The sequence below is a fragment of the Molothrus aeneus genome, chromosome 20, assembly GCF_037042795.1.
Source record: "Molothrus aeneus isolate 106 chromosome 20, BPBGC_Maene_1.0, whole genome shotgun sequence".
NCBI classification, from domain to species: Eukaryota; Metazoa; Chordata; class Aves; order Passeriformes; family Icteridae; genus Molothrus; species Molothrus aeneus.
In genome coordinates, this window is record NC_089665.1 from 9,562,279 (window position 1) to 9,583,825 (window position 21,547).

General features: G+C 42.7%; 1 protein-coding gene across 2 annotated transcripts in view; it reads left to right on the forward strand.

The window, feature by feature from the left end:
• USP32 (ubiquitin specific peptidase 32) overlaps window positions 1-21,547 on the forward strand; it is a 64,268-nt gene that overhangs the window by 30,051 nt on the left and 12,670 nt on the right. Inside the window, exons 6-17 of one of the 2 annotated variants that reach the window (XM_066563359.1) lie at window positions 5,209-5,340; window positions 6,623-6,730; window positions 7,513-7,628; window positions 8,380-8,442; window positions 9,966-10,049; window positions 12,334-12,395; window positions 12,506-12,608; window positions 13,861-14,053; window positions 15,152-15,327; window positions 16,023-16,163; window positions 17,774-17,891; window positions 20,385-20,539. In XM_066563359.1, the coding sequence (XP_066419456.1) occupies window positions 5,209-5,340; window positions 6,623-6,730; window positions 7,513-7,628; window positions 8,380-8,442; window positions 9,966-10,049; window positions 12,334-12,395; window positions 12,506-12,608; window positions 13,861-14,053; window positions 15,152-15,327; window positions 16,023-16,163; window positions 17,774-17,891; window positions 20,385-20,539 (1,451 nt within the window). The remainder of the gene's footprint in view (window positions 1-5,208; window positions 5,341-6,622; window positions 6,731-7,512; window positions 7,629-8,379; window positions 8,443-9,965; window positions 10,050-12,333; window positions 12,396-12,505; window positions 12,609-13,860; window positions 14,054-15,151; window positions 15,328-16,022; window positions 16,164-17,773; window positions 17,892-20,384; window positions 20,540-21,547) is intronic. The other variant, XM_066563360.1, reaches the window with a different exon arrangement.

The window sequence follows — 21,547 nt, forward strand, 5'->3', positions numbered from 1 at the left end:
GGTGTGACTCAGTGTCATGCAATGGGCTTAGACACTCAGGTTTTCAGCCCTTTTCCATGGGGAAAATAATTCTGTTCATCAGGCTGCTGGTTTTGTACTGGCAGAATGTTTAATTTGTACCTTTTTGTCACCCAGTTCTTGTTTCACTGAGTTCTCCCCTTTGAATGGAGGAGACTCCTGTGTTGTCAGAAAAATTCACCTTTTCTTTCTGAGAGCTCTCACCCACCCAGGGGCAGTTATGACTGCAATCAGTACAAATAATTCTATTTTAGACTATGCATTTATCACTATTTAATACAGTAAAAGAGAGGGGGCCTGGGTAAGGAAGGCAGGGTGGCTGAAATGGGAGAGGCACTTTTGGAAAGAGCACAAAATCCAAGCTGGGATTGTCAGCTCTGGGGGAGGATGGGCTGGGAGGCTGAAAGCAAAGTGCACTCAGGGGATGCCTCCCTTTGCTGTTAAACCATCCCTCCATGGTGCTAAACCATCCCTCCATGGTGCTAAACCATCCCTCCATGGTGTTAAACCATCCCTCCATGGTGTTAAACCCATCTTCTGCAGTGGGCACCCCCTCCAGAGCTGCCCTCTGTGGAAGGCACTAGAAGGCCGGCCTGGAGATTTTGGCCCTGTGGAATTTGCTTTGCAGGGCTGGTTCCGTTCTGTGCTGGGAGAGGGGAGCTCCTGAGCCCTCCTTGCTCCCACCCTGAGGCACTGCTCCCCCTTATTCTGCTGGGTGAGCACTGGCTGCCCGTGCCTGGCACACACAGGGATCCCCCCTGGCTGAGGGTTTTACATCCTCAAGCTCTCCTGCTCAAAATCCCATCTCAGGGAACTGGGGCTTCTTGCTGTTAGTGTCTTTTTAGCACTGGATTGTTTCATGTTCATTGTTTTCTCCTATGTGCAGATCTTCAGGGCTGTGCTGAGGATCCCCTCTGAGCAGGGATGGCACAAAGCCTTTTCCACCTGCCTCCCTCACCTGTGGTCTCTCTGTTCCTCAGCACTGCAGCGTTTGCTCACCTGAAGCCCCCCTCCATATCTTCGCCCTCCCTGGATCTGTCCCTGGCACTTCTGTACTCGGTGGTGCCTCCATCCTTCTCCTTCTCATTACAGTTCACCTCCTTCTCACCTCCTCTCTCCTGAGGCACTGCTCCCCCTTATTCTGCTGGGTGAGCACTGGCTGCCCGTGCCTGGCACACACAGGGATCCCCCTGGCTGAGGCTTTAACATCCCCTTCCCTGTGTGTTTGTTTTTAATCAGCCAGAGCACAAAGATGAAAGTCTGACAGCAGCCCAGGCCAATAAGTAAAAGCCTTGGTGTCACTTAATCTGTATTTTGCCACTTGTTATCCTCTTAGTTCCAGGCTATTTTGTGTCTTGCAAAGCAGCTCTCAGTCCCAGAGTGTTCTGGGGGTTAATTTGAAAGGCACAAAGGAGAGTTTGCAGTGAGAAGCTGTTTGGTGTCCCTTTGGGCTCCCTCCTGGAGCACATGCTGGTGAGCAGGGAGCAGCCCAAGGCCTGGTAAAATGTTGGGAATATGGTATGTTTCTGCTGCTGTGAGCCAGACAGGATTGTACCCATAGGTGGGTAAATCTTGAACTTCTCTCATGTACTGCAATGCTTGGGGAATTCTGGTCCTATAAAGAATTGTAATAAGCAGTGGCTGAAATGAAAACGTGCTTTTAAATTTGTTTTCTAAGGTAGAAGGTTATTCATGGCTTGGTATCTGTGGAATATTTTAGAGGAGCATTTTGTGGGAATGGCATTAAAATGTAACATGGGGCTTTAGTTTTTATCACTGCCATGCACCTGCCTGTTGATCAACGTTCTAAATTCACTCATTTTTAGTAGTTTTACAGTTTTAGATGAGATTTTGATTGAAAATGTTTATTTGTTCTTCCTTTAGAAGAAGAGGACTGTGCTTCAGTTGTTTACTTATTATGCCTCTGATTATGTTGGTCTAATTCTTAGAGAATTGAACAAAAAAAAGTATTCATAGTTTTAGAGTTCTGAAAGCTTTTCACATTTCTAATGGGCAAGTGATGAGGGAGACATAAATCAGCATGTGGTGGTAAACTACTTCCATTTCTCAGGTGTATCATGTCCATGTGGCCTCAAATAATCCTATCATGTATTTAATTGCCAAAATGAATAATTACTTGGCCTAGAAAGCCTGTGCATCCTGAGGTTTTGGCCTATATTGTGTATATAAAATACATGTTTTTGAGTAATCTGAATGAAAGCCCAGTTTACAGTTTGATGTGAGATGAACAGGCATTAGGGGAAAAAAGGATGTATTTTGGAAAGATAAAGTCTCTTATCTGTACAGAACCTCAGTGGAATGGGGGGTTCTGTCCTGCACACTGATATGTTTGGGTACTGAGTGTGGTGTGCCCTTCCCAGGCTTCACTGAACTTCAGTAACAAATCTGATTATCTGAATCATCATAAACTGCCAGAGATTTCTTTTAGTTTGCACTCATGGAGGAATAGATGGTGCACTGCATATCCTGAGACTGAGTCACAAGATTATGTGAAAAGTTAGTCTGGAGAAATCAAATTATGCAACAGCTGCTGCTCAGCTGCAGCTGAACCTCCCTGTGCTGCAGTCCAAGAATTGCTGCTCCCTTTATCCACTGAATGCTGCACTGGGCTGCAGTTTGTTACAGCTCTGAATGAGAAATATTCTTCTGTCACATTTTTACTCATGGTTAACCTGATTTGTGGAAGGCTAATCAGTGCTGAGAATGTTCTTTACTGCATGGTTTTACTTTCTAAAGTGCTTGTGCAGAAAGTCCGTGCATTTGGGCTAGAATAAAAATGTAACACTTGTGCTAACACTGATCAGCTGTTCTCTTCAAGGTGATTATTTGAAAATTCTCTATCTTTAAGTGACCATGGTGTCAATTCTTGTGAACACAAAGACAAGATGCTTTCTGATAACCTTTCTTTTCTGAGCTGAAATAATAAAACAATGGAGTCACCACTGTAGAAACATCTGTGAAGTACAAGCAAAAAAAAAAAATCAGAATACAACTAACTTCTACTGGAGGTATTTGAGAGAGGTTCTCTGGCAAAATATAACATTCTTGCAGTTCTTAATTACTAAAGATAAATATTGCACCTGCCAGAGAGAGGTTTCTGCAGATTTACTCTTCAGTGAGGACAATTGGAGCTTCCTGCTGGCTTTTGAATATTCTCAGTGTTGCATCACTTGAAGAATGAAGTGCAGCTCACAGATTTGTTATTCTTCCTACTTACAGAGGTGGATTAAAAGGAAGCAAAGTGATTTACATGGTCATGCACAAGAGAACATAAATAATCTTTTGTGTTTGCTAATGAGAGCAGTAAGGTGGAAGTGGAATTCCTGTAAGTGGCAGCACAAGCTCCCCTCTCCCATTGTTTGGGAAGGGGAAGAGCCCTGGGATTCTCCTCACATCTCTGATATTTAAAGAAATAATTCCTGAAGAATATTCCTTCATAAATCTGGATTGCTGCTTCCTCATGTACTGGGACAGACTTTCAGTAGGTGGCAGGACATGGGAAAATGGGTTTGAACTCAGAGTAGCTGTGAGGGAGGAAGCTTTTGTGATGCCTTGGTGGATTCCTCATCCCTGGAAACCCCAGGGACGTTGGATGGAGCAACCTGATCCAGTGCAAGGTGTCCCTGGAGGAGGTGGGGGTGACCTTTAAAGGTCCCTTCCAACCCAAATAACTCTGGGATTCCAGCCCAGCCAAGAGCCAGGGGATGGTAGAAGATCGGGGCTTGGTCCATCTGGGAAGGAGGGAGAGGAGAAAGGAAAGGAGTTTTTCTGCTGGGTCAGCTCTCCTCTCCCTGTGTGCATGCCCAGGAGCTGCAGCGATGCCCTGAGGAGCTGGGGAGGCAGGGCTGGGGCTGTCACCTGTGTCACTGCTCTGAAGGCGCTCAGGAAAGGGACATTTGTCACTGATGTCCAAAAGCACCTTAGAGGGAAATGCAAACCCTTCCACTCCTCCAACTCCAGAGATTTTATTCAGATTTCTCCACTCTTTGTGCTGCTGAGGGTGAGGGTTGTGTAAGTTTTGGTGCATCACATGATGCTCCTGCTGGGCAGTTCCAACCACTTCATACTCACTGCAGGTTACCTAAGTTACTATTTTAAGTAAATTACTGCCACTAATGACAGAAACGGGCAAAGAAATCAATAAAATTTCAATTTGACACAACTTTTTAGGTGGAGCCCCTCAGTTCTTAAGCCTTACAGGATTATTATTGTTTCTGTGGACTAAACCAGGCCAAATAGCTCAAGTTAAACCTATTAGAAAACTGGCATGGATTTAAGGGCTCAGAACCTTCTGGGAATGAGATCACACGTAGTGCTTCTTAATATAGACAGCTTTGTCATTCCAGATCTATTTGAGAACCAATTAATTGGCACTGACCTAAAGCACTGTTGTGACACACTTGCATATGTAAAAAGGTTAAAAGTATTGTTGGGCAGAAATTTAATCTTGTTTTATATCTGTATATTTATTTCATTTCAAGGCTAAAGCATAAAGAGAGCGTTTGTATAGAATGGCTTGAAGGAAAACACAAGTTCTTCCTCTGGCTATTTTTATCCATCCTTGCACCTTGTTTTATTTCTTGGGTTTGGGGTTTTTTCCCCTTTTTAAATTGCCTTTTAAGTTCCTCTGCATTGTAGGTTTGTGTGACCACTCCCCAGTGTTTACTGTAAATTAAATAATTAGAAATAATTCTATAGTATAAATAATAAAGTGAAGCAAACTATTTTATATTTGGAAAAAAATAATGCTGAGATACAACATTTAAATGCCACATTAAAATTTAGCCTTATTACTGTATAAAAAAGTTTAAAATTTCAAATAGCAGTTTTTTAAGGGGCAGCCAAGTACTACATAATTCTTTTCCATAAAAGATCTGGGCTTTATTTTTTTTTTAAATGCTACTTCACATCTTTTTTGAGGATTTTAAGACTGAATACCCTGGGAAAATAAGCCACTGCACATACAAACTGCCTGTTCAAATCACCAAAGAGAAACAGGTGAAATATGGGAAAAGTTAATTTCTGTGTTTCTACACACGTGTGCTGATGTTATTGATGGTGAATTCCTTGATGGTGAACGGGTGAGAAGGTTCTGTGGCCAAGGAAGGTGATTTCTTGATTTATTTCTATTTATTTTGATGATTTATTTGTATTTATTTGGTTCTGCAGTGGAGGAATCTGACATCATCGACCTGGAGAAGCGCTACTGGCTGCTCAAGGCTCAGTCACGGACAGGACGCTTTGATTTGGAGACTTTTGCCCCCTTGGTGTCCCCCCCAATCCATCAATCCCTGAGTGAAGGTATGGAGGGAGAGCAGGCTGCTCCCAGCTGTGGTGGCTTTGGGAGTGTCTGTTCTGAAATGCCCTTGCAGCTCAAGGACAGAATAACTTCACTGAAAAATGGGAAAAGAGGGAAAGTCTCTGTTTGGTGGGAAGTCTGGGATGCTGAAGGAGGTGTTGCATTGTTATCAGTTGGCGGGAAATGTGTCAGATTTTATGTTGAAGTTGCCCTTTAGTTGCTTAAAATTATTTCTTAAGATTCTGTAAAGGCAAAATAAACTGCTGGGCCTGAATGAGAGAAAACTGAGCCTTTTTAAACTGACAAATGGGAGTTTCAGCTATTAAATGACACCTCAGCTTGCAAGTCAGCTGCTGTATCATGCAGCCAATGAAACATTCCTCCCTAACAGTGCAAATTAAGGAAGATATAATTCAGGAGATTTGCAGGTTGTTATTTCTACTGACAACCAGACTGGTCTGTGCAGTCGAAGCCAGTCTGGTAATAACTGGAGCTGTCCCATTGCCATTTGCTGCATGACATGGGGACATTCAGGGACATTCCACTTGCACTCCACTTCTGCTCTGCAGTCCTGGAGTGACAATTTTATTATTACCAAAAAAGTTGGCTTTACTGAGAAGTGGCAGCAGTAAGTAACAAAGGGGAAATGCAATGGTAAAATGGTAAATGAAGTCTGCAATGGTAAAAAATCAGAATTTATGTCCAATTCTGTAGGGATGTATCCCCACATCCTTTTGTTTCTGAGTGTCTTTTATCTCCTTAGTGATTTAAACTTACACAGCTGCTGTGAGCAAACTTGAACGGTTTCTGCTCATTCTTTGCCTTCTGTGGAGTCATTGTTGCTAAAAAAAAAATACAAGTTATGGGATAAATAATGCTGAATGATTTGAACTCTTAAATGCTTTGAAGGCTGGTAGCTACAGCTCTTAATGCAGGACCAAGTTTGCAGTGCAGCTCAGTGCTTTCCACAGGAATTTCTGCCAGGCACGTGGGAAGGGCTGCCCATACAGGTTCAGCTCCACTCTCCATCACTCATTACAAGGAGGGTGTGAGGAGCAGGCACCTGCTCAGAATTCTTCATTCCCTCCCCACCCCGGCTGGATCAGCCATCCCTGAGACATCTAATTCACCTTTAAATGCCTTTAGTAGTGCTTAATTGCCTTTATTACACTTAATGAGAGTAAATGACAAGTGTTTGTACCTCTCCCTGCCCATGAACCCCTGGTGGAGGTGCAGGGTGCCTCTCTCAGGTGCTGTAACAGGAGATGCTTTTGTGGTTTGCAGGTTTGTTTAATGCTTTTGATGAAAACCGAGACAATCACATAGATTTTAAAGAAATTTCCTGTGGGCTCTCAGCATGTTGCAGGGGACCCTTGGCAGAGAGACAGAAGTGTAAGTATGCAAAATTTAACTGTTAATTTGGGAGCAGTTTTTCAGTTTGAACAATGAGGTTTAGTTGTTTTCATCTTTTGAGATTCTTTTCCCACTGAACAAGTCTGTGAAAAGTGACTTTAAAAGTTTCAAACAACAGAGGAATTTTAAATATCAAGCTTTCCTTTTATAAAGGATGATTAAACCTAATTCCATGTATTTTACAGTGGTTCCATGTAAATTATCTAAGTGGGGAAAACTACATTTCAGAAGTTATTTTTTCAGTGCTCTGCATTTTGAGGCACAAGTATGTATCTCAATATAGAAAGTGCAGACACTTAGCTACTCATTATCTATAATAGAAAACAAATGTCCTATTTGATTGTCTTGTGGTAAATAGCATGTTGTGGCTTTTCACTGCCCATTTCCCAGCTGGCTCCCTGCAAGGTTCCTGTGTTTTGAAACACTTTTTGTTCCCTACTTCTCCAAAACCACACTGTTGCTACTTCCAAGCTGTAATTCCTTGGAAATTTCTGGATGCACATGTGTTCCCTGCCAGGTCCCATCAGCAAACACAGCAAGCAGAGCATTGCAGGGATGTGGGTTTGAGTTTGTGAAACAGCTGCTCCATTTCCTCACCTCCACACGTGCATCCCCCCTTCAGAGCTGTCAGCCCTGCATCAGCTGCTCTGCAGCCTCAGGGGCTGCAAGGAATAAAGAAAAAAGGATTGTGCAATGGTTCTGACACAAATAAATCAATTGTGCAATGGTTCTGACAGCAAAGCCATTCCCTTTTCTCCCAGTTTGCTTCAAGGTGTTTGACGTGGACCGCGATGGGGTCTTGTCCCGCACCGAGCTCAAGGACATGGTGGTGGCACTTTTAGAGGTCTGGAAAGACAACAGGACAGACAAAATCCCTGTGAGTGCTGTCTGGGGGTTGGTTTCCTTCTGTTTCCTGAGCCATCCTGCCAAAGGAGCAGTGTGCATCTTGTTTGGGTGGGGGTCACTGAGGTACAGGCTCCCCTCAGCTGGGGAGGGGGACAGGTGGCTGTCCCTTGCCTTGCAGAGCTGTCACCTGCCCCAAGCACGAGATTGGGTTAGAATGTGTGTTCTGAGCTGCCCAGATCCCAGGGTTTGGTTAAATGTGTGTTCTGAGCTGCCCAGATCCCAGGGTTTGGTTAAATGTGTGTTCTGAGCTGCCCAGATCCCAGGGTTTGGTTAAATGTGTGTTCTGAGCTGCCCAGATCCCAAGGTTTGGTTAAATGTGTGTTCTGACCTGTTCAAATCCCAGGGTTTGGTTAAATGTGTGTTCTGACCTCTCCAAATCCCAGGGTTTGGTTAAATGTGTGTTCTGAGCTGCCCAGATCCCAGGGTTTGGTTAAATGTGTGTTCTGACCTGTTCAAATCCCAGGGTTTGGTTAAATGTGTGTTCTGACCTGCCCAGATCCCAAGGTTTGGTTAAATGTGTGTTCTGACCTGCCCAAAGCTCAGTGGTCTGTCTATAATGTGTGTTCTTTCATATAAAGAAAGGAACAAAAGCACAGATTTTTTATCTGGGAGCCCTTGGTTTGAATTACTGAGAGTTTCCAGCATTTCTTACAGTTTTATTTTTATTCTGAGCACATCCTGCTGGGAGACTTTAACTCTGATTTCTAATCCTTTTGTTGAAGGAGTTGGACATGGGTTTGTCTGAAATTGTGGAAGATATTTTACATGTGCATGATAACACAAAGGTAGGAATTTGCTCTTCTTCCCTTGTCATTTTTATACTCCAGTATCTTCAGTTTATTTATAAGGAAGTGCTTTCTTTAGAGCAGAGATGTGTCAATAAAAGAATCTTTTCCAAGGAATGTCAGTTTTCCATTAAAATTTACCAGCTTGTTCTGTGAAAAAAGGATGTGTTTGAATTTTATAAGCTATTTTAATATGTGAAGCTAAACCCAAAATGCATAACCAGGTGAAATTAATTGGAAGCCTGCACTGTTTGCAAAGCTCTGCTGTGCATAACTAACACCAGTTTTAAATCTGATGCTTGACTTCTGTTCTGGGGAAACTGTTCTTTGTTTCCTGTTAAAATTGATCTTGAGAGAGAGAGTGCAGAAGTTTATCTTATATTTTATGCTGTGTCAAGACACATTATCCTCCTATGGAAGCATCTGTCATGACACAGCAGAAAGTCCTGGTAGTTTATATTGTGCTTTAAATGTAGCTGGGTGTAAATCTGTAATTATCTGTAATTCTCCTCCTTGCTCTCTGGAAATAGGAGATTTGGAGATATCCACAAAAAATATTGTTGAAGTTGCTTCCATTATTTCATCCTTTGCTTCACTAATTGGGAAGAGTGTCTGGGAATGAGAAATAATTTATGAAAAACTATAAAGAATGTCTAGAAATGCTTAATTATGTGTGTGAATAGTTGTCTTGCCTGCTTGTACTCCAACAAAGTGGTGGCAAATACTTGATTGTAATTCTTTAATTGCCAAAGCAGTGGAAGTTGTGGCTTCTCTCTGTTTCATCCTTTGAGGTTTTTATTGTTTGGCTTCTTGAAAAAAAAGGGCAGTTGATGATCAAGTGTACAGCAGTCCTGAATCCACAAAGAGTTAAAAAAGAAGACTTCAGTCTTCAGAGGATTTTTTTAGTGGCATCATCAGTGTAGTGCTGGAAAGAGCTGATGGTGCAGTAATTACATAAATTATTTAACCTCTTTTCATGTGTTAGCTTTGACCTGGGTTAACTCTGCAGAAAATGGTCTGGGAGGAGAGGCAGAGTGGCTGGCAGTGCTGTAACATTGGCTCTGAATTCTAGTGCCAGGTAACAAACTCAGCCTGATCCTCACTGGCTCAGGGACCCCCCTGACATGGTCAGTGTTACACTTGGCAGGGGCGAGGAACTCAAGGGATTTGTGTTGTTAGGTGAGGTCACAGGGGCCTGCTGACCCAAACTGGTTTTTCCTCCCCTCAGAGGAGGCTGTGGGGGTGTGAGGGGTGCAGGGATGGGAATGATGGAGAGGTTCCACCCTGGTCACTGCTCACCTCTGCTCTCTGAACTGCTCAGCTCTCTAGGCTGCCTGTCTTATCATAGAACTGGAATTTTTTTTCTTTTGCTGGATCAAATTTTATTTAAATAGTGGTACAGCCAATTTTTATCAATTCCCTGGTTTTGTCCTGCCTTGTATGAAGCAGGTAATGAGCATTTTACCAGAACCAGGTTCATGTTTTGATGGTTTTTCCTTCCCTTTCTTTCTCCTCCCTTCCAGCTCGGACACCTCACTCTGGAGGACTACCAGATATGGAGTGTGAAGAGTGCTCTTGCCAACGAATTTTTAAATCTGCTTTTTCAGGTGTGTTTAGGGGAAATCTAAGGTTGTAATTTACAGTAATTAACTGCTGAGCTTTCTGCGTGGCCATGAAGTGCAGCATCAGCATTTGTGTGCACAGGAGGGGATGTGGCTCTGCAGCTCTGGGCTGCCTTGGCAGATGATTCTCTCTTTGATTCTCTCTTTGGTTGTTGTTCCTGCAGTGCATGGAATGCCCAAAGCCTCATCTGTTCAAGAGAACCTGGTGCACTGCTCAGAAAATGAAATTTCGAGTGCATCAGCAATTATGTTTTCCATTAGACAAAGGCTGTGTTTGAAATGATTTTTGTGGCAAATCTTTGCCAAGAAAGTAACCCAGGGAATGAGAAAAAAATCTCTAATACTTTCCTTTTTCATTTTACAACCAGTTTCCCTTTCCATTTTCTGTTAAGGCCCTCTAAGGTACCTCTCATTGCTTCCTTAATGAAGCAGTCCTGGAAAGCTGGGATATCCTATCACTGTTCACTTGCAGAAGCTCAGGATTAAGTGTGTGCTGAATTGGGTTTTAATTGAGCCTGAATTGGATTTCTCTAAATCCTTGAAAGCCATATTTTAGCTCTGGCTCACTTTGTGCAAAAAATAACCCTAAAGAGTATTTTCATCCACTGCAGTTTGTTCCTTACCTGTTTTCCTTTGAGGTTGATACTTGCAGTTTAAATAATAATAATAATAATCCTAATTGGCCTGTGACTACTTTATAAATTGCATTTTGAATGATACTTTCCCAAGAGCTTCAGGGTGACTGAGTGAGGGTATCCTGAGGCCACCAGCTACACCACAGCTGGAAAGAATAACACCAGAAAGTTCTTCAAATTCATTTTATCTCTAATTACATCAAGTTTGCTGAAGTTGCAACCTTCCCCAGAAGGGCTGTCTTTATTTTTGGCCTGTCTGGCATCAAATATCCCCTCATAACTAAATATTGATGAACTAACAAATATCCCTGCAATCTTGATAAAGAATGAATGAAGATGTAATAAATCTGTCCTAATGCTGATTACACATCACCAATGTTGCACATTGCTCACTGGAAGTCTCATTTACAATGGTTTTTTCTCCTGGCATAGCTGCTGTGTTTTCATTTTAGATGTTAATTTCAATTTTTTTTTTTTTTTTTTGATAACTTTATCACGTAAAGCACAGGGCAGAGTCTGCCATTGATTTATCTGGGCATTTATTTGAGGTGTCATGTGCCTCATCTGCAGACAGAAAAGCCAAATATTCTGAGTGGAAAGCTTGTCAACAAATGGGTTTGTTTGCAGAGGGCTTGGTTTATCTGAAGAATCTCATTTTAGCTACACAAATTTACAAAGAAACACCAGGCCCAGCTGTGTTGTGTGTGCTGGAAAATCTGTTGCTACCCCCTGGCTAATGGCCTTTGTTTCATTCAGAATGTGAAATGGTCTCTCTCACTGTAATATAAATTTAAATAAGACATCTTAGCAGTGATTAGAAATCTCCAGCTGAGATACAAATTGATAGCCTCAAAAGAGACATGAGGAGAAGGCTGTAAATCATGGGGGGAGCAGCAAAACCATCTGGGAGCTGCCCCTGCTCCCTGGCAGCCTCCTGAGGAGCCCTTCCCTCCTCTCCTCCTGTCCAGCTCTACTGGACAGGGGTGAAACAGGAGCCATCTGACACTGGTTTGTACTGGGAATGAATCCCAGGCAGCTGCCCAGGAGATGGGGCCTTTCCTTCGAGTGCACTTCAAAGCTGAATTAAGAAAAGAGAAAGAAAAGTAGCCCCAGCCACCCAGAGCATGGCCTGCACTTTGCAGAGTGCTTCTGGCTGGGGTTTGGGTTGGTTGCTCTGCTCTGAAGTTCTCCCTCAGCCTCTCCAGTGCTTGTTTCCCTTTCAATCCCATCTAGAACCACTCATTCCCACTTTCTTCCTTTTCAATTCCTTTTTAACTTTGAGTTCACCCTCTTCCAACCACTTGCACTCTCCCAGTTCCTCCCTCCCTGTCCCCAGCACACCCATCCTGGTTTGTGTATCTGATCCACTGCAGTCCTGGCATCTGGCACAGCCTGAAATAATGGGAACTGGTTTTCTCTTCACCTCAGCATTTGTCTTGGGGCATTTGACATTCTTGGTGCCTTTCTCTTAACAGTGGGAACAAGGAGGGCATCTCACAGCTCCAAAGTTGGTTTTGTTAGTGATTTATTCCATCTTAAATAATCCTGCTCCGTTATAAAATGATGAAAAGTCTCATCTGAGTTGTTTATTTGCTTTTATTTGCCTGTTAATAAGAATTTCCTTCTTTTCCCAGGTGTGTCACATCGTTCTGGGACTGCGACCTGCCACCCCAGAGGAGGAAGGACAGATTATTAGGTGTGTGCTTGGCTCAGGAGCTTAAATGCCTTGCAGATCCACCTTGGAGTATTTTCAAAAGATCTGGAAATTCCCTGTTTGTGCTAAACATTCCCATTCTCTCTGTGCAGAGGCTGGTTGGAAAGAGAAAGCAGGTATGGCCTCCAGCCAGGGCACAACTGGTTTCTCATTGCTATGCCCTGGTGGCACCAGTGGAAAGAATATGTCAAATATGTAAGTAAAATAATAATAATAACAATAATCTATACTGAAGAAGTGATTTCTTGTCTTTCTGAATGTGCTGATGGAAAAAAACCAGTGTGGAGGAAATGACTGCTGAACCAATAATGCTCAGAATTGAGCATCTCCTTCTCTTGGTGGAAAATAATTGTTCTGCTGAATCATTGTTATGTGGGAAGCTTTGCACTGTAATTTCATTAAATTCTCATCTCTTTCATCATTCCTGCATCTTAAGATTATTTTTGAATAAAAACCATGCTCACAGGAGCATTTATTTCACATTTTCTGATCCATTTGATAATGAAGCTGCCCACTTTGGCTTTGACTTGGCTTGGGCCACAAATACACTCTGAATTTTCTGAACAAAAAATAGCCTAATACCCAATCAAAGGAGTCCTACTAAAACTTTTTAGATACAGGGTGCTCTTTAATACCCTTTAATTAAAATATTTAAGCTAAAGCACCATTGAAATGTACAAAATACAGAATATTTAATAAAACGTAATTGGAGATAAATATTATTTGCAGGCTAAACAAGTGAAATAAACCTCTCAAAAGAGTTTTTATACTCTCATAAGTAATCATATAAGTACTTGATTTGTTTTATAAAAACAAATAGCTGAAAGTACTCAGAACACTGCAATGTGTGCATTAACTTCCCTTGTAAAGACCATCATTCTTTGTGCACAATGAATTGGCCAAATGAGGGCTGAGATGCCAGAAATGCCAGGTAATTTGATCCTTGGCCTGGTGTGAGTGCTCAGAGGTGCACAGGATTTTCTCCCTAATCCTTTGCATAATGACACAAGGCCATTCCTCACTGCACTTCTCAAGCAAAAATCAAAACCCACCAGAATTTCTGTGAAAATGCTGCAGGTTTGAGGGGGAAAAAAAAGTGGTTTTTGTTGTGCTTGCTGTTCTCATGTAACCACATGAACTTCAAGTCTTAAATATTTACAGTCTGTAATTACAGCTGTTTAAAACCAGGTATGTTTTTATGTATCTAGGTAGGGAAAATAACTTTGGAATTCTGACTCTGTGCAGGATGGTTTATTTGATTGTTTTAAAAATTTTGGGAATGAATTTCTGCTGGTTTTTTATTAGCACACGTAGAAAGCATTTTCCATCAGCAAATCTTGTGATGTGCAAGAGCAGTCACAGAAGTGAGAATTTTAGGTGGCTGGTTTGACTGACACACCTTTGACCTTGGCTCAGAATTAACTTTTGTGTTTCTTCCCACCTCCAGGATGCAAACCCAGTTGTGATAGAGCCTTCATCTGTCTTGAGTGGAGGTAAGAATCCCCTGGTAGCTGCTGCAGCCAATACCCCAGAACAGGGAGAAGACAAAATGGGAGGTCTTAATGACTTCAGTGCTCCAGAAGAAAAGTTTTCAGATAATATTTCCACTGCCTCAGAAGCCTCAGAGTCCACCAGCAGCAGTAAGCATCTTATTTCCTTGGAGGTTTAATGTAGAACAGCTTTTGGGAAAACTGCACACTGCATGGACCCCTCCAGCCAGAGACAGAGCACAGCTTGCATTGCAGGGGGTTTAGGATTTTTTTAGGATTTTTAAAAAAAATTTTTTAGGATTTTTTTTTAGGATTTTGTAGTCTGTGGTGGCGAAACACAAAGTCTTGTTTGACAGCAGTTCATCTGTTATGTTGGGATTCATTTCCAGAATTATTTTCAAGGTATTTTTTTGTCCTATGGTTTATTTTCTCAGTGGATTTTTCCCCCCACTTTCACATTAAGTTGTTTTAAGCTGGTTGATCCTATACTCTGCCATGCAATGATAGTAAAAAGGGAAGAAACAGCAAAAATCCATGAGGAAAAGCACAGTTGTACTTTTACAGGGCATGTGATTGAAATTTGAATGAGTTTGTGCAGATCCTAAGAGCCATCTTTGTGAAGGAAGAGATTTTAGTCCTGATATCCAAGGAGTTCTTGTGAGAATTGGAGATTTTTTTTCTTGTAAGGTTGCATCTGATATTTTAAAATCTTAACTTCAATTGAAATTAGGTAAATTACTGTGATGATTTTGGGTATAGGGGTTGGGGGAAACAAAGGGTAGAGAGACAGAGGTTCTGTAATTTTATTTTTATTTTAATTGAAATTTCCATTTAGTTCTGCATGACCAAAGCAGCTTCTATAAGAATCATTTGCCTTTTCAAGGAAAAATAAATCAAGGCATTATTGGGTTTATCTTCAGTTCTGTATGTGAGTTTTTCAGGAGTTTGACATTCAAACATCCAGATAACAAAATACTCACATTTGCTCATGCAAAGAGCTGTGTTTGTGTAATCATGATGTAAAATATATAAAATACAATATAAAACCATAAATCCCTTTCTGAGATACACCAGCTTTGTCCCTCTGGAGGTGGAAGAGTTGCATGTCTTGCTGCAGGAGGAAGGGCAGCAAACTTGATATTTTTTAAAACAAGGATACGAGAGTGTAACTCATTCCTTTGTGGTTTATGGGATCAGGAAGTGAATTATTTCTAATTATTACTGTTTCTTCTCCTGCTTTGTGCTCAGATACTCTGTACCCTGGCAGCCCAGGCTCTGAGGTGAGCTTTGCAAGGCAGCACAACACTTCAGACAATAACAACCAGTGTTTTCTGGGGTCCAATGGGAATGCTCTGCTCCAGCTGAACCCCCAGAAACCAGGAGCTATTGATAACCAGCCTCTGGTGACCCAGGAGCCAGTCAAGGTAAAGGCACCCAAGGCATGGCAGGAGAGGAAAAGCACAGTTTAGCTCTCTTTTATCACAGCTTTTCTATGTTGGTTTTTTCAGCTTAATTCTGGATCAGTGCTGCTCTGTCACACAGCAAAATTGAGGTTTCTTACTCTAAGTGGGAAAAATTGTGTTCTGCTTCTACAGCTCCTCTTGTGTTTTGTGAGAAAAGAAACGTTCAAAATATTCTTACAATTGGGAAGGTATTTATGAAAAGACAGCTTGCAGCATTAAATGTAAAATACTTTGATAATCAAACACTTCAGCATTTCCATCTAAATATGAATTCACTGCTGCTGCACAACAAGATAGTAAAACAAAGCTGATAGTTTGTGCAGTATGGGTGCAAACAGAACATGAAACAGAGCAGCAGCATCAGTGCTGAGCAGAGCTGGGATTTTTCTATTCAGAGTTGTTGGAGTAGGTGACACAAGAGCAAAACACATGAATTTTATACTGCACAAGCTTTTAGAGAACCAGTAAATAATGAGACTTGAACGTTAATTACTGTTACGTTTAACCACCATCTCTCAGTGTGAAAAGCAGCTGCTAATTGTTACTTAGAAGCCTTTTAATAATTAAAGAGTGTTCAGTGTTCATGAACTAAAATCACTGTGGCCATGTACTCATTTCTCCCCTTGAGATGTGACAAAAGCCCTTTTTTTTTAAAGGCTGCATCATTAACCATGGAGGGTGGAAGGCTGAAGAGATCTCCACAGCTGGTGGAAGGAAAGGACTATGTCATGGTGCCAGAGCCAGTTTGGAGAGCACTTTACCACTGGTATGGAGCAAACCTGTCCTTGCCCAGGCCGGTGAGTTGTGATTTTGGACACTTTTTAACAAGCAGGTTTGTCCAGAGGTAACCTCCTACAACCATCTCCCACTTCATCCTGTGTCTGGAAGAGCAAACTGGGCAAAGCAGCCTCCAGGCTGGCCCTGGGTGGAAAGTTGTGGCTGTTTAGCAGGAGATTGCAGCACAATCCCAGTGCCAGGGCTCTGGCAGCAGGGCTTGCTAAAGCACACAGAACTAAGCCTGAGGTCAGTTTAAAAGGCTTGGCATCCAAACTCCCATCTTCAAGGCTGAGATAGAGTTAAAAAGGTATAAAATGAAAAGTGGGACAGCTGCAGCTCTGAAAACCTGTTCTGTCTAACAATTTCATCAAGTGGGGGGAAGGCAACAATTGCTCCTTCAGGTTCAGCATCACAAACACAACGTGCAGGGTTTGGGGAAGAGCTCAAAAGCAGCTGGCAATGGGTGAGGCCAGGACTCTCCTCTGTCAGAATGGCTGCTCAGCAGCACCTGGGAATGTTGGGAACTTTTTCTTCAATTTCTCTTGAGCGTATTTATTCCACAGAGTGCTTGGTTTGTCCTGTGCCAGGTAGTCCCTTGTAGGAGATGCACTTTAAAAAAGGATATGAGGGGGTTTTTGTGCTGGTAGCAATAGGTTCTTGGTGGCTGATGTCACAAACATTCAGTGTCACAGATGGGAGAGGATTATCTCTATATTTTCGACAATTTGGTCTGTTGGCTCTAGTGCAGACAATTATTTTACAGGGAAAAATCACTGGCTTCTTACCTCCTCCCACACATTCTCCATGGAAACAAACACCTTTCATGATCCAGAAAAGGCCACATCACTTTATACACAAAGTAATGTGCTTTTTTTCCCCTCAGAAAATGTCATCATCACTGTTTTTGTTGTAGCTGAAGTTGAATACTGTGGCACTTGAGTGTGGTACGTTCCTTCTCACAGCTTGAGCCGTTTTCTTCTGCTTCACATGGTCACAAAAAGACTGAACATTCCTTCCATTTCTGGTTGTATATTTGGACAGATCTAAGTGGCAAAATCTTTGTAGAAATGGTGGCTGAAAAGCTGCAAAATATGTTTTGGGGTAATTTCAGCTTTTCCTGTCAAGGCAGCAAAATGCAACAAAAGGAGGTTGCAGCCTGTTTGTACAATATGAAGGCTCTAAGTCAATCCTGTGCTTCACAAAGTTCAGACCAAATGTCTTATCCTGCATTTGTCAGTTCTTTGAACAGCTGTGAAACTTTTATGTGCAAGTATTATACACTGAGTGGAATTAATGAGGTTCATTGTGGATTCACATGTATTGCAGGAATTATAAAAATATTCTTTCCGTGGTGTGGTGCAGAGAGTGATGCTGCACTAAATAAGGTGTTTGCTTTTGACAACCTGCAGCTAATAAGCTCCAAAAAGTGCTTAGGAATCAGGAAATTGTCATTCCTGGGGATATTTGCCTAAAACCCCACGAGTAGTTTGGATTTTTTGTCTCCTCATTAAAGAGTTTGGCTTTTTAATAATTTAACCACTTTTTAATGAACCAATCACTCCTGTTCCTATTGCTATTCCCTCCACGCTTGCAAGGTGAGTCTCTGCAATGTTCCTCACATGTTCTGCAGGTGATCAAGAACAGCAAGACCAACGTGCCAGAGCTGGAGCTGTTCCCTCGGTACCTGCTGTTCCTGCGGCAGCAGCCGGCCACGCGCACCCAGCAGTCCAACGTCTGGGTCAATATGGGTATGATGAGCCTCAGAATGTTCCCTCAGCATTTGCCCAGAGGTAACTTAAGAATGCAGCAAGAACCACCATCCCCTGTGCAGTTTCTAGGCCAGCCCAGGCTGGGGGAGCTTCCTGTGCTGTGCTTGTGCTCCAGCTCGATCGCCCTGCGGCACAGTCGGCGCTTGGGAGCATCCAGGGCTGCCCTCGAGGGAAAAGGTGCAGGGAGCACTTGCAGGGCTCCCCTTGAGGGAAAAGGTGCAGAGAGCACTTGCAGGGCTCCCCTTGAGGGAAAAGGTGCAGGGAGCACTTGTAGGGCTTTCCCCTGCCCTCTCCTCAAGGGAAAAGGTGCAGGGAGCACTTGCAGGGCTCTCCCCTGCCCTCTCCTCAAGGGAAAAGGCAGCAGGGAGCATCCAGGGCTCCCCTCGAGGGAAAAGGCTCCAGGGAACACTTGCAGGGCTTTCCCCTGCCATCTCCTCAAGGGAAAAGTTTCCAGGAGCATTTGCAGAGCTTTCCCTGCTCTCTCCTCAAGGAAAGGGCAGCAGGGAGCACTTGCAGGGAAATCTGTTGATTGCCATGTTTATGGCATCAACATTATGGGTGAGTTGAGGGTGAGTTGAGGGTGAGAAATGAGCACTGCAGAAGCTGAACTGATCAGGAGAACCAGAGCTGGGCACTCCCATTTTGGGAGCGATTGCTGTAGCCATGGAATAGGTGCCTCTGTGCCTCTCTGATCGTGCAGTGGCACAATAAATTAAATTAATGCTCAGCCAAATGCTTCTGAGTTACTTGGGCAGCTGAGCTTTGATGCCCAAAATTATTTAATGCTCTTTAGAGAGCGATGAAATGAATGGAATATGAAGACTATTATTTGATGTAGTTCAAGAGGACAATTAAATACAAAGTATAAACACCCAGCTAAAATCTATTTGTCATAATTGTGGTGGTAATGCTCACCAAAAGATGGTACAAGAGTAATCTTTAGGTTGTGGCTTCGCATTTCAGCTGAGGTGTTGCAGGAATTGTCTCCAGTTCCCAGTTTGCCTCACTCAAGAGGCTGAAAGGAACCCCTGCACTCACATTTGGACACACATTTGCACCCACAGTAGCACGTCCAAGAATGAGACTGCTGAGAAGTCAACCCAATCCTTCAGCCTTGGCAGAGCCAGGGTGTGGGGAGAACCCTGGGGCTCAGTTTTCCACTGCTTTGGGAGGGTCTCAGCCCTGCCTGTGCCATCGAGCTGTGCTGCACAAACTGCTCTGCCCAAACTCAGCTTTCCTCCCTGACCTAATCCAATGGAAACTGCTTTGTTTGGACATCCTAAAACCCCAAATTCCAATGAACAGAATCTTCTCATGTGCCAAATTTGATCTTGATTTGGAATTACTTTGCACTGCACTAATTTGATTGTCCAATCTGTTATTAATCTTGTGGAGTTCTCAAGTGCTTTCTTGCTGTAATCTTACAACTAATCCTCTGATCCCTAATCTCAGAAAATGTTGTTTTCTTTTAAAAAAACCTGAGTACTTTGCTTGATACACTGAAGCCAGATTGATGCTTTGCTGATTTATAAGGTATCATTTACTCTCTTGTCAAATTGCATGTGATAATGTAATACTGCACCTTTTCGTGTTGTACTATTTATTTTATTGTAATCTTTTAACACTGAAAATAGAATTGTGTCACTCCTCAGGCTACTTAAGTATTGCAGTTGCCCAGTTTGGGTTGGGCTGGATAATAAAAAGCTTTTCATGTTTGCAAGCAGTGGGGAACTTCTGAATTTTAAACAAAAAAGCTCAAAAGAAACCCCCCTCTTTAAAGTTGGTCTCATCTCTCGTGCAAATCTTTAATTTAAAGATGAGCTCCCATTAGAAAGAGCAACAATCTCGACCAATTAATTTGTTGTTGCACGTGTGAGCTTGTTGAGAAATTTTGGTGGAAATCCCAGGTGTCTTCACAGAATGTTTTGAGGAATTTTGTTTTTAAGAAATTTAGTTATTATGAGTACTTCTGTTTTGAGCTGCCAGGCTGATTTGATGTGTCCAGATCAGCATTCATGCCCACAGAAGAGCTGGAGCAAAGTCATGCTACTCCCAAAAATAGTCCCAACTGGTTTTTGTACCTTATATTTTACTTATAACATTCTCTCAAAAAGGAAATCCTAATGAAATTTTCAAGTCCTTTATTTTGAAAATTCCTTTTGCCTCTCATACTGTGTCTTTAAGAGACAAAAAGAATTGTGAAAACTTGTAAAACTCTGTCAAATTTTTTTATTTCCTATGAGAGTCTCAGAGAAGCAATTTTCTAATAGGTTTTGCTAAGAAGGGAGGTATTTTACCTGTTTTGTGACAGCAAATCTGTTGTCCCAAAGGGTCAGTAACAACCACTTTTACACCCAACTGCTAAACACTACGAGCCTATAACACTTTTTGCAGAGTATATTCAGTGTACAGTTGTAGATCTGAGCTGTGGGTAAATGCAGTCTCCTTTCCTGCTGTCCCCTGTGAATGCAGGCAATGTCCCTTCCCCCAACGCCCCTCTGAAGAGGGTTCTGGCTTACACTGGCTGCTTCAGCCGCATGCAGACCATCAAGGAGATCCACGAGTACCTGTCCCAGAGGCTGCGCATCAAGGAGGAGGACATGCGCCTCTGGCTCTACAACAGCGAGGTAACCCTGCTCCTCTGCCTGCCCTGGGGCTTGGCTTCTGTTCTGTGTGTTCTTATTCCTCTCCAGAATCTACCAACTGCACATGCACAGAGAAATGAAAGCGGCCAGAAAGGTCCTTTACAGTTAAAGGCTCTTGCTGTTTGTTTTTCAGAGGGTTTTGTGCTTTAATTCCCATTGGAGGTGAGAGGATCCTGAGAGTGTAGAGGATCCTTTCAGGAGATGTGGAGGATCCTGAGAGTGTAGAGGATCCTTTCAGGAGATGTGGAGGATCCTGAGAGTGTAGAGGATCCTTTCAGGAGATGTGGAGGATCCTGAGAGTGTAGAGGATCCTTTCAGGAGATGTGGAGGATCCTGAGAGTGTAGGGGATCCTTTCAGGAGATGTGGAGGATCCTGAGAGTGTAGAGGATCCTTTCAGGAGATGTGGAGGATCCTGAGAGTGTAGAGGATCCTTTCAGGAGATGTGGAGGATCCTGAGAGTGTAGGGGATCCTTTCAGGAGATGTAGAGGATCCTGAGAGTGTAGGGGATCCTTTCAGGAGATGTGGAGGATCCTTTCAGTAGATGTGAAGGATCCTCTACACTTTCAGGATCCTTTCAGTACCTGTAGAGGATCCTTTCAGTTCATGCAGAGGATCCTTTCAGTACATATAGAGGATCCTTTCAGTTCATGTAGATGATCCTTTTAGTACATGCAGAGGATCCTCAGTTCATGTAGATGATCCTTTTAGTACATGCAGAGGATCCTCAGAGTGTACAGGATCCTTTCAGTTCATGCAGATGATCCTCAGTCCATGCAGAGGATCCTCAGTTCATGCAGAGGATCCTTTCAGTAGATGTGGAGGATCCTTTCAGTGCCTGTAGAGGATCCTCAGTTCATGTAGATGATCCTTTCAGTCCATGCAGAGGATCCTCAGAGTGTACAGGATCCTTTCAGTCCATGCAGAGGATCCTCAGTTCCTGCAGAGGATCCTCAGTTCCTGCAGAGGATCCTCAGTTCATGCACAACTC